This window comes from Moschus berezovskii, chromosome 12 (genome assembly GCF_049115385.1).
Source record: "Moschus berezovskii isolate FMDL1 chromosome 12, NW_MosBer_1.0, whole genome shotgun sequence".
Classification (NCBI taxonomy): domain Eukaryota; kingdom Metazoa; phylum Chordata; class Mammalia; order Artiodactyla; family Moschidae; genus Moschus; species Moschus berezovskii.
In genome coordinates this window covers 27139262-27152093 of record NC_142471.1, presented here as the reverse complement: position 1 = coordinate 27152093, position 12832 = coordinate 27139262, and the positions used below count along the sequence as shown (strand labels likewise).

At 49.6% G+C, this 12832-nt stretch overlaps 1 protein-coding gene across 3 annotated transcripts in view; it reads left to right on the top strand.

The window, feature by feature from the left end:
- Positions 1 to 12832, top strand: part of LRRC20 (leucine rich repeat containing 20) — a 74397-nt gene that overhangs the window by 44590 nt on the left and 16975 nt on the right. For 2 of the 3 annotated variants that reach the window (XM_055425548.2, XM_055425549.2), the window contains exon 4: positions 7428 to 7595. The exons of the other annotated variant lie outside the window; for it this stretch is intronic. In XM_055425548.2, the coding sequence (XP_055281523.1) occupies positions 7428 to 7595 (168 nt within the window). The remainder of the gene's footprint in view (positions 1 to 7427; positions 7596 to 12832) is intronic. 3 annotated transcript variants of the gene reach the window in all.

Sequence of the window (12832 nt, the reverse complement as noted above, 5' to 3'; positions counted from 1 at the left end):
GCCTTGTTCAGCCAAGATGGACGCCAGCAAGAAGGATTCTGGGAGGTGGTTGGACAGGTGGTGTTTCCTTTTGACCTTTTCCGAACTCTTCTGGTTGGTGGACGCTTACTAGTTCCCTGTTCCTTACCAGGACCTCCTGTCATAAAACAACTCATGCAAATGGTTACTATGGTGCCTGGCCAGGGTGGGCAGTTTCAGTCAGTGTGCTTCCCCTAACAATAGCAGCGACACTTGGGAAGGATAAGAAAGCCAAGAGCTAGACCTTGAGGAGCTCACAGTCTCCCAAGGAGGCAGGTGTGTAAGCACGGAACCACTTCATAATGTGAGGGGATGTTTACTCTAAGTCTGGAGCCTCTGGGAAGTCAGTACGCTTATTATCTTTGTTTTCCATGAGGAAACTGAGGCACAGAGAGATTAAGGAACTTGCCCGAGGTCACACAGTGAGAGGATGGGGTCAGGACTGTGGGTCCAGATCCAGAGCTCCTTAATAAACTACTGATGGGAGTAAGTGTCTGCAGAGTTTTGCAACTTGCCGCTTTTACTTGGCGATAGATTTTAGGAACTGGTTCATGTCGGTACAGTGAGACCCACATTACCCTTTTCATGGGGGTGGGATGATTCGCACTTCAGTTTAGTCTGTCCCAGACTCATCAGTTAGAAAAGTTTTCTCCCCTTTCTTTCTGACTACCCAAGAAGTGGATGTGGCTTTCAGAAACTTCACTGCTTTCCCCTCTGTCCCCCACAGGCAGCAACTGTCTCTGTGTGAAGCATCTTCAGTGCTGAGTATGGGCCATTTGAACGACAATCATTGTCCCACCCAACCCGCTGACTCTGCCCTGCAGGAGGGCCCAGTGATGCAGGGTCCCAACAGCCAAGGTGCTGATTGATCCTCAGTGGGTGGGTATTTTTGGAGCTGGCAAATTCTTTTACCACCAGGCTGAGTAATTACTATAGGCCGGCCACATCTGTCCCTTAATGGAATCGTCAGGGCTTGTCTCTCTCTTGGTGTCAGCCTGAGGCCCCTGAATCAGCCCTGACAATTGTCCAAGATAAGGATGATGCAGAAGTAATAAGAGGAGCTTAGGGGAAGGAGAGATCCCTCTAGCCAACACCAGAAACCACAGTTCAGAAGAGATAGTAAATAAGGAAATGTCAGGCCTGTCTGCTCTCAAGCAGGGGACAGTCTGGGGAGTGGGATAGAGGAAGTTCTCCCAGAGACCCTGTCTGTCCTGAGAGCCCAGGTTGTTTGACTCTGAACCCTGGCACAAGACAGCAGGAAGAAATATGTGGAGCTCCTTGAATATTGCTCCCTGGGCCAAGAGGGCATTGAGACCCCGGGCATAATTGTGAAAGTCTGATTGATTTTCCTGGAAGCCACTTGTCCCAGCTGCAACCACCTTCTCTTCTTTTCTCTTTTGATTCTCGCCTTTAATGTTAGCTTTTAATTTTTTTCCCCACAAAAAGCTCCATAATTCAGTAATTAAGTCTTGTGGATCTCATACCCTCTAACAGAAACAGTGCCATTTATTGAGTGCTTTTACTTTTCAGAGATTATCCTTTTCATTTTCAAATACGGGACTGAGCACACTGATGCTGCTAAGTCACTTCAGTCGTGTCCGACTCTGTGTGACCCCATAGACGGCAGCCCACCAGGCTCCCCCGTCCCTGGGATTCTCCAGGCAAGAACACTGGAGTGGGCCGCTATTTCCTTCTCCAATGTGTGAAAGTGAAAAGTGAAAGTGAAGTCGCTCAGTCATGTCTGACTCGTAGCGACCCCATGGACTGCAGCCTACCAGGCTCCTCTGTCCATGGGATTTCCTAGGCAAGAGTACTGGAGTGGTTTGCCATTGCCTTCTCCGGAGCACACAGTAGGTGCTTAATAAATGTCTATATTTTGCCACATATCCTGCTTTTCACAAGACTCACAACTCATTCTCACAGCCATGCTGTGAGTGGGCAGGGAGGACCTTCTCATGGAGGCTGTTCAGGGAGAGGATGAGCCTAAGAACACATGATGAGTTAGGTCAGTACCAGGTCCTCTTGGTTTTTAGCCCATCATTCATTCACCACTAAATAAGCAGAGACTTGCTGAGGATCTACTCTGAGGACAGGTGCAGCAGGAATTAGGCACGCAAAACTGGAAAAAGAAGGCCCACTTCTCTTGGGGAAGCTGGCTGGGGTTTGCATCCTAGTTTGGGGGTTGGAAGAGGAGAGTCAGATTAGCTCGGGGAGAGGTTGGGGTTCTGTGTGACCTTGGACAAGTTATTTCATCTCTCTGTAAATTGGAGGTAGCAGATTATAGTAAAATGAAAATGATGATTGTGTGTAAACCCCAGAAAACGAGTGCCTGGAGCAGAGTGCTGCTCCTTAGATGTTAGCCACTATTGTTCCTTTTTGTTTCAAGCCCCATATCCGGAAAGACTGGGAATCTGGCATAAGAACTCTTGCCTGGAACCCCCTCCCCCATCCAATCCCAGCACTTCAATACTTTGTTAACCCAGCAGAAGCCTGACTCACTGGCATGGGTTCACACTGCCTTTCTAGTGCAGATCTGGGCCCCCTTTGAAGATCAGTAATGGAAAGCTTTCCCTTCCTTCCCAGTTTCAGCACAGCCCCTGTGATTACCCTAATGCAACCAAGGAGCTGAATGCCAAGGGTGCAAACCCGGCTTTCCAGCCGCATTTCCCTCTGCGCCTTTTGCTTTTCAATGATGCTTCTGAGCTGGTGTGGAGGCTGCCTTTCAGGCAGACTCAGCTCCTCCTTCTTGCAGCTAAGCGTCACCTTAGAGCCTGGAGCTGAAAAAAAAGGCTGGACTTCAGGGAGCAACCTTTCCTGGGGAACAAGAAGCTGGGCAGGGATGTGATTTTGTAGCCCCAAGTCTCAATCTTGACAGCAGTGATCTCTAGAGGAGGATACACCAAGCGATGATTTGGAAAGGTGCCTTGGCTTTATTGAGTGAAAAAACAGGAATCAAAAGAGTACATAGGCTATGATTCCATTTTTGAAAGATATTTATTTATTTGGGTACACTGGGTCTTAGCTGAGGCATGTGGGATCTTTAGCTGTGGCATGGGAACTCTTAGTTACGGTATGTGGGATCTAGTTCCCTGACCAAGGATTGAACCTGGGCCACCTGCATTGGGAGCATGGAGTCTTAGCCACTGGACCACCAGGGAAGTCCTCCTCCATTTGTTTTTTAAAAATAATATCTATCCATCCATCTATCTATTAGTATATATATAGAAAAATATAGACTAGTGAATATCAGACAACTGTGGTTCTAGGGGTGGAAACAATTTTCACTTTCCATGTTCCATGTTTTTGTGATATCTTTATTTTTACAATGAGCACACATTGCTTTTTATCAGTAGAAGGTGCGTTTAAAGTGAAACAAACTGTATCGGTTATGATAGGCCAGTTTTGGATTAAAGTAAAAGTAAAAGTAGCTCAGTTTTGTCCGACTCTTTGCGACCCCATGGACTGTAGCCTGCCAGGCTCCTCTGTCTGTGGAATTTATCAGGCAAGTATACTGGAGTGGGTTGCCATTCCCTTCTCCAGGGCATCTTCCCAACCCAGGGATCAAACCGGGGTCTCCTGCATTGCAGGTGGATTCTTTACCATCTGAGCTACCACGGAAGCCTTAGTTTTGCATTAGGAACAAATAATTTTAAATCTCAGTGGCTTCAAACAACAAAATCTTGTATTTACAGTTGGGATAGCATTGAGTGTCTATGATGGTTATCGGCACTGTTCACAAGCCTGAGTGCTAGGCGACTTGCTGCCTTCAGTGGTGATGGAGGACGAGACCTGAATTTTCTTGAGAAGATAACTCAGCACAAATATGGCCCAGGAGGGCTGTGCACAGAGTGGGGAAAATATTAAAACAGTGACAACAATAATCTCCCTTGATGATAGTAAATTTCAGCAAGAACATCTAATTTTAAGTAGCGCATCTTTCTGAAGCTTCTCCTGGATAAACCAGCTGCAAACGTTGTCCATGGTAGCTAGCCAAGTGACCCTGTGTGTGTGTCAGGAGGGTGTGGAGAGTCAGTAAGTGGCATGACTACAATTGCAGAACCTAGAGCCACACTGGCCTCAGGTCAGAACCTGGCTCTGCTGTTTCTAATGTCCTGATCTGTATGATGCAATCCAGTCTATGGCACTTCAGTGGGTCATCGTAAGGATTCAGTTCAGTTCAGTTCAGTCGCTCAGTCGTGTCCAACTCTTTGCGAACCCATGAATCACAGCGCGCCAAGCCTCCCTGTCCACCACCAACTCCCGGAGTTCACTCAAACTCATGTCCATCGAGTCGGTGATGCCATCCAGCCATCTCATTCTCTGTCGTCCCCGTCTCCTCCCGCCCCCAATCCTTCCCAGCATCAGAGTCTTTTCCAGTGAGTCAACTTGTCGCATGAGGTGGCCAAAGCATTGGAGTTTCAGCTTTAGCATCAGTCCTTCCAATGAACACCCAGGACTGATCTCCTTTAGAATGGACTGGTTGGATCTCCTTGCAGTCCAAGGGACACTCAAGAGTCTTCTCCAGCACCATAGTTCAAAAGCATCAATTCTTCGGTGATCAGCTTTCTTCACAGTCCAACTCTCACATCCATACATGACTACGGGAAAAACCATAGCCTTGACTAGACAGACCTTGGTTGGCAAAGTAATGTCTCTGCTTTTTAATATGCTATCTAGGTTGGTCATAACTTTCCTTCCAAGGAGTAAGCATCTTTTAATTTCATGGCTGCAATCAGCATCTGCAGTGATTTTGGAGCCCAAAAAAATAAAGTCTGACACTGTTTCCACTGTTTCCCCATCTATTTGCCATGAAGTGATGGGACCAGATGCCATGATCTTTGTTTTCTGAATGTTGAGCTTCAAGCCAACCTTTTCACTCTCCTCTTTCACTTTCATCAAGAGGCTTTTTAGTTCCTCTTCACTTTCTGCCATAAGGGTGGTGTGATCTGCATATTGTAAGGATTAAGTTGAGGTAAAACATGATAACATTGAAAAGAGGGTACCGGCATGTGGTGAGTGCTCCAGACGGTTTGCTCTATCGATCATTATGTAATCAGTCCCCTGTGCAGTCATGTCCTGATCCTGTCTGCTCCTCCCAAGAGGACCTGAGGTATCCAGATAGTGCATGTCAGGAGGATCTGTTGTACCTTTGGGATGGACCACCTAGTGAGCAATATATAATTTGATAGGAATGAGAGTTGCCCTTTTCTCGAATGGGGTTCACCCAGATAGAATCAAGCCAGAAAGTCATGAGGAGAAAAAGAGCTTAGGAAGAAGAACCTGCTGTTCAGAGTGGTTCTTGAGCAAACATTCCTGAAACAGGAATGCCTTGTTCGACCCAGCATTTTTTCTAAAATTTTTATTTACTTATTTTATTATTTATTTTTGGCTGTGCTGGATCTTCTTCATGTACGGGCTTTCTCTAGCTGTGGCAAGTGGGGGCTACTCACTAGGTGTGGTGCATTGTAGTGGCTTCTCTTGTTGCAGAGCATGGGCTCTAGGGCACTTGAGCTTCAGTAATTGTGACTCATGGGCTCCAGAGCACAGGCTCAGTGTTTGTGGTGCGTGGGCTTAGTTGCCCCGAGGTATGTGGAATCTCCCCAGAGAAGGAATTGAACCCACATTGGCAGGCGTATACCTAACCAATGGACCACCAGGGAAGTCCTAGCTTGGGCTTTTTAATTAACCTCACTGATGAGGGAGCAGTCTTGACCTTCTGACAGCTGGGTTGTTGACGCTGGTTTGTAAAGCTTGGAAGAGCAAGCCTCCCACAGGTCTGTCAGGCTCTGAGCCTGAACAGAAAAGATCCCTGCCCTCCCGCTTCTCCCCCAACCCTAAGAGGAGAGGACGTGATGATGCAAAAGCCTGGGGATGATGTTCATTGTAGCCACACATGATGGCAAGGAATTTAAAGAGCCTTTGAGTCATGAATGCAGCAAGACAGGGATGTGGAGAAAAGCTGTTGAACAGCAAGAAAATAGAGCTGGCAGGCCACGCTGCACTTTCATTAAAACGCTGTCAGTCAGATGAAAAGCTTTTCAGCTTCTCAACTGCGGAGATGCCCCCGGCTGATCCCAGGCACATCTCCCAGCAGGACTCGCAGACTGTGCTCTGCACGGAGGTGTCTCCAGCCTCCCCCAGAGGCTCTGCTCCCTGAAGGCTCCACTCAGCCCTGACCTGATGTCGGTGCCTGGATGGACCCCGTCCCCGACCCCACTTCCCTGAGGAAATGGGACTGTCATTCCATTCCTCCCTTCCTTCTCTTATCTGTGAATCTCAGGGAACATGGGGAACATCTGACCACCAGTTGGGATCTGCCAGGTGTGTGTGCCTTTGGGTAGGTTATTTGACTTCTGTGATCCTCAGTGCTCTCATCCGTAAACTGGGAGATATTTGTGAGATTTCATGAACAACTAATACATTGCCTGGGACATAGCATCACTCATTAAATATTCACACCTGTCTCCTGTCAGCTTGGTCATGTTTATCCCATGTTGGTGACCAGTACCAGGACATCCAGGACATCCCAATCCTGGCTTCTCTGCCACCTGGAGGTGTGATCTTGGCAAATTGCTTAACCTCTCTAAGTCACCTTTCTGCTTCCATCAAATGGAACAGAGTAAGACAAATCTTGCAGAGCTGTTTTGAGGATCAAATAAAACAATAAGTATCTGCACCTGGTGGCATCTGGGACTCATAGTAAGTAACAAAGGGGAAAAGGAGCTCTTATTACCACTTCTGTAGTGGAGTCCAGCAAGATGATGTTGTATGACTTCTCCTGTGTTGTGTGAAGATCATCCCAGAGGATATTCCAGGGCAGCCGGGGCCCAGACCCGGGTGTGAGTGCTGGACCTGCAGATCCTTGGCCTGATCATAAAGGGCCTGGATTACCTAGGGGAGGAGGCCTTGGGGATCCACTGAAGAAATACAAGCTCAGAGCTGTGCTCATGAAGTGAAATAGGTCCCACTGTGCAGTGTTGATTGGAAAGGGGCTGGAGGCAAGAGGCCAGGGAGGAGGCTGCCAGAGTGGTCCAGGTGAGAGGGACTGGGGGGAACAAAATCACAAGCCTGTTTGAGCTGCAGTAAGGACAGCCTGTCTGGTCATTCTGGATGCCTCAGTGTAAGGATTCTGTGGCTCCTAAACCAGCCTCAGGAAGGACCCCAGATGTGCCATCCTGAGCAGGGGTGAGAGCCTTGCTTTCCAAAGCCAAAAGTAGGGCACCCAGCTGGAATGATGGGTGGCAGTGGTCAGGGTTACCCCTCCTTTTGCATGAATATGGAATTCGCCCTTTGGGAGGACTTCCTTTGGATCTGGGTTTCCTCGCTGCTTTCCTGGCCCAGGCAGCCAGCAGTCACTGTGGTCTCTGGGTTGTTTCCACTTCCCCCTCCTTACTCTTCCCACCTGGCAGAACTCCGCCTGGAAGGGAACTTCTTGCACCGCCTTCCCAATGAGGTCAGCACTCTGCAGCACCTCAAGGCCATCGACCTGTCCCGGAACCAGTTCCACGACTTCCCCGAGCAGCTCACCACTCTGCCTGCGCTGGAGAACATCAATCTGGAAGAGAATGAGATTGTGGGTGAGTGGACCCAGCCCATGGCCCTGCCCCTCCTCTGTCTGCAGAGCCTGCCCTGAGCTCCCTTGCCTGAGTTGAGGATCACAGGGCCTTCTGGGGCACAAGGGGTGGGGCTCTGGAGGCAGAGTTTCATAGACAAGAGTGCAAATTTGGGCTTTCTGGTCTGAGATTCCTGAGTATATGGCATTGAGCCTAGAAAGGTAACTATTATGAGGTCCTGCTGCCTGCCAGGGGCAAGGCTGGACATTTGCTTTCACCTGGCAGGTAGAAGGTCTTAGCTTTTCACACCACGAGCCCTGAACTAGTTGGGCCACCTTGGACCTCAATCTATCCTTCTCTTGTCTCCATCTGCCAGCCTTGGCTGCCTTTACGACCCTTTAACTCAGACCTTCTATGTGTTAACTCCTGCCTGAGTCCCTGACTCTCCCTCCCTGGCTTCACAGGAGCTCTTTGCCATTATTAAGCAGGAGCCCCTAGGCAAACATGTTCAGAACAGCCTCTCTGTGCCTTCCAGTACAAATATGCTCCCCCTCAGGGAAACAGAAGTTCTCTCCCTCTGAGTTGGAGGTGTGCCTCCTTCAAACAACAGACCCCAGCAAGCTGGGTTCCTCTGAGGTGGAAGAGGGGTTCCTTTCTTCCTTTTGTAACACTTGCACACCTCTTTGGAGAAGGCAATGGCAAGCCACTCCAGTACTCTTGCCTAGAAAATCCCATGGATGGAGGAGCCTGGTAGGCTGCAGTCCATGGGGTCGCTATGAGTCAGACATGACTGAGCGACTTCACTTTCCCTTTTCACTTTCACACATTGGAGAAGGAAATGGCAACCCACTCCAGTGTTCTTGCCTGGAGAATCCCAGGGACGGGGGAGCCTGATGGGCTGCCGTCTATGGGGTCACACAGAGTCGGATACGACTGAAGTGACTTAGCAGCAGCAGTAGCAGCAGCACACCTCTTGGTCTCATTAGGCCTGAGCATCCTCTCCGACTGCTGTCTAGCCTCCCCAGGGGAGAGCCCGGCACTTACAGGGTCCCTCAGCGCCCCTCCTCCTCAGCTCCTCCTGCAGCTGCTTTGGCAGGCTCTGGAAGTCCATCATCTCCAGCTCCATGTCGCCTTCTCTCACATTGCCTCTAATGTTGATGGTTAATAATAACCCCCTTCAGTTATGCGTTCATTTTTGTAAGCTCTTTTATAGGCATTATGCTATTAGATTAAAAGCAAGAGGTCTCTGGTGGTTTGGTGCTGCCTAGTGCACTGGTGAGCCTCCCTTCTATCAAGGATGCTGCCTGCAGGGCTCAGGCTCTGGCTGAGTGGGAAGGGGAACCAGCTAAGCTCTGAATTTTGGGGTCCATCCTTTTACAGGTGTGTAAACTGAGGCTCCGGAGAAGGCAATGGCAAGCCACTCCAGTACTCTTGCCTAGAAAATCCCATGGATGGAGGAGCCTGGTAGGCTGCAGTCCGTGGGGTCGCTAAGGGTCGGACACGACTGAGCGACTTCACTTTCACTTTTCACTTTCACACATTGGAGAAGGAAATGGCAACCCACTCCAGTGTTCTTGCCTGGAGAATCCCAGGGACGGGGGAGCCTGGTGGGCTTCCGTCTATGGGGTCACACAGAGTCAGACACGACTGAAGTGACTTAGCAGCAGCAGCAAACTGAGGCTCAGAGAGGTTATGAGAGAGCATGGGGTTGCACAGTGAGACCACAGAAATACCGGGCTAAGAGTACATGATTCTAACACTCAGCCCTATGCATGAAGAGGGCTTCCCTTGTCTGACCTCTGGGAAGGCCCTGGGGGTGGGCTCTGGTTCAGACTTGCCGTCCCAAGACCAGGATCACTGAGTGGCTGGCCCCTGGGTTGGCACCCCCCCCCCCCGGCCACTTGGGCCCTTGTGCTGTCTTTAAGCAGAAGTGCCTGTTTACTGTAAAGCTCCTGACTGCCTAGGGCATCCCTCATAGCTCAGTTGGTAAAGAATCTGCCTGCAATGCAGGAGACCCTGGTTCAGTTCCTGGGTTGGGAAGATCCTCTGGAGAAGGGATAGGCTACCCACTCCAGTTATTCTTGGGCTTCCCTGGTGGCTCAACTGGTAAAGAATTGACCTGAAATGCCTGCAATGTGGGAGACCTGGGTTCGATCCCTGGGTTGGGAAGATCCCCTGGAGAAGGGAAAGGCTACCCACTCCAATATTCTGACTTGGAGAATCCCATGGACTGTATAGATATTACTTTGCTGACAAAGGTCCGCCTAGTCAAAGCTATGGTTTTTCCAATAGTCATGTATGGATGTGAGAGTTGGACTTTACAGAAAGCTAAGCACCAAAGAATTGATATTTTTGAACTGTGGTGTTGGAGAAGACTCTTGAGAGTCCCTTGGACTGCAAGGAGATCAAACCAGTCCATCCTAAAGGAAATCAGTCCTGAATATTCACTGCAAAGACTGATGCTAAAGCTGAAACCCCAATAGTTTGACCACTTGATGTGAAGAACTGACTTAGTAGAAAAGACCTTAATGCTGGGAAAGATTGAAGGCAGGAGGAGAAGGGGATGACAGAGGATGAGATGGTTGGATGGTGTCACCGACTCTATGGACATGAGTTTGAGCAGACTCCAGGAGTTGGTGATGGACAGGGAAGCCTGGCGTGCTACAGTCCATGGGGTCACAAAGAGTCGGACACAACTGAGCAACTGAACTGAACTGAACTGAACGGGTACTCGGAGCCTGGTGTCCATATTCCTTGTCTCACTCACACCACAAGAGCAGCGGCGTCATCTTTTTTTTTTAATATTATTATTATTTTTTCCATATATTTATTTGGCTGTGCCAGGTCTCAGCCACAGCATGCAGCATCTTCAGTCTTCATTGCAGTGTGTGGGATCTCCAGACGAGGCATGCTGAGACTTTAGTTGCAGCTTGCGAACTCTTAGTTGTGGCATGCAGGATCTAGTTCCCTGACCAGGGATTGAACCCAGGCACCCCTGGGTTGGGAGCTCCGAGTCTTAGCACTGGACCACCAGGGAAGTCCCCAGCAGTGGCATTTTGTTTCTGAACAGTGCCACTGGCCGGCACTCTCTGGGCCATGATGCGGGGAGAGGCTTGGCTCAGATCCATGGAGGGGAGAAGACACAGGGCCTCATCAGCGTATGCAGGCTGGGAGAGGCAGGGACACTGCCCTCTGCTTTCTGATCCAACTGCGGTTGGCAGGAGGATGCTCATCCTTGGTGCTCACTCGTAGCCAGAGGCCCTCAGGTCAAGTATCTGGGTGGCACGTGGCAGCCTCATTGCTTCTGCCCCCTCTGGACAGTCCTCTGATTTGTGTGTGACTTGGCCTTCAAGTCCTGTCATCTCCAGAGCCAGCGTGCGTGCGGTGTCTGCACGCAACCGGCGTGCAGCTGGTTGGGAGCACAGTGCAGAGTAGGAATCCCAGAGGCTCGAAGGCTCTCTGAAATGACTGACACTGAATAGGGCTGGTTGTTTCGAGTTGCCAGCTGTGACACCCTAGTAAGCTGTAAGACCAGCATGTGCCGGGGTACCTCACCTGTAGCGTGGTACACACCGCTTTGTGACTTTATTTCAGTTTTACTATATGCCTGCATAAATGCAGGTACTGTATCATGATGTAAAATATATTTCTTTTTTTTTTTTGGCCACTCCACGAGGCTTGTGGGATCTTGGTTCCTTGACTAGGGATCAAACCTATGCCCCCTGCAGTGGAAGCGTGGAGTCCTAACCCCTGGACCACCAGGGAAGTCCTAAAATGTATTTCTTGGTGTGAGTCACGATGAGAAAATAACAAAAGCTGCTTCTCTGAGTTGTCCCACAGCAACCTGGGGTCTATGCTGAGCCAGCCTAGCTCCCTGTCCTTCAGCTCTCCTCCCTCAACTCCGCTACGTTCTTCCCTCCTCCCATCTCCACCCGCATCTCTGTCCATCTTGGTCACCACCACTGCATCCTCCTGCCGACTAGTTGTTGGGGATGGTGTGAGGATGGGCAGTGGGGCCTCAGCTGAGAGATGATCTCAGCTCTTCTCTCACCTGAGTATGGAGCCAGGTAGATGGTAGGTTCAATGCTACCTGACTCTCTATCCCCACCCCACCTCACCTCACACACCCTGCACAGCCTGAGCTCATAGTCCAGAAGTCCTGCCTCTGGTCTTATCATTTTCTCTGCATCTGTCCTAACCCCCCAAGTGCAGGTCCGGGCCTGATGCAGATGAACAGGAAGTGGTGCAAGTGACAGGACTCTCCCTCCCCAACTCGCTGGCTCCCAGTACACAAACTGCAAGTGCCCCCATCCAGTTGGGAGGCTTCCTTGGAGACAAGCCTGCCAGGACATGGTTGTTTTCTCCAGGCACTCCTGAGAGAGAGAAAAGGGTTTGTAGCTTATAGTGTTTATTCCAACAATAGTGCATCACCGGTTTCTGGGATATGGGATGGTCCTTATATTTTCCAAACTAAAAAGTGATATATGGAAACTTCTGAGTGTGTATAAACAAGACTGCTTGGGGAGAGAGAGTCTCTGCAGAGGTAGGGGCTACAGAGATGAAGGAGATACACAGCCTGACCTCAAGTAGCTTGTAGATGCAAGGGGAGGTCTGAGTGGAAGTGGAGAGTAAACTGCTAGATAAGACATGGTCGGGGGACTTCCCTGGTGGTCTCGTGGTTATGACTCCATGCTTCCACTGCAGGGGGCATGAGTTTGATCCCTGGCCGGGAACTAAGATCCTGCATGTCTTTCAGCACAGCCAAAAAAAGACCAGACGTGGTCAGAAGGGCTGAGGGTGGCCATCCAACTATCCTTGTGAGGTGGGGTTCCCAAGAGAGCCCTGGGAAAGCTTCAGAGGAGGTGGAAGTGTTTAGTCTGACTGTGAATGGTGACATGAGGAGAAGAGAGGTCACTCATCCTATGAAAGGGAGTCAGTGCTTTATCCCAGCAGCTGTCATAGAGGGCTTGAAGGTGGGTGCTGAAGCAGTGTTCACGCCTAAGAACTTGGAAGTACTTGATGCTGCAGAGCAATGCACCACATTCCTGGAACATGTGGGGGTGAAGGGAAACCAAGTATTGAAGAACCTTCATTTTGCTAAGTAGGAGACTATTTTGGCTAAGCTAGAATTTCACTTTTTGTCACCCTCAGTTCAGTTTTTTTCTTTTGTTTTGTTTTTTCACCTGATGCATTCACTGTTCCAGAGAGAGCAAGAAATCTTAGGAAAAGAAAATCTTGTTAAGAATTTAGCAAATAGAGCA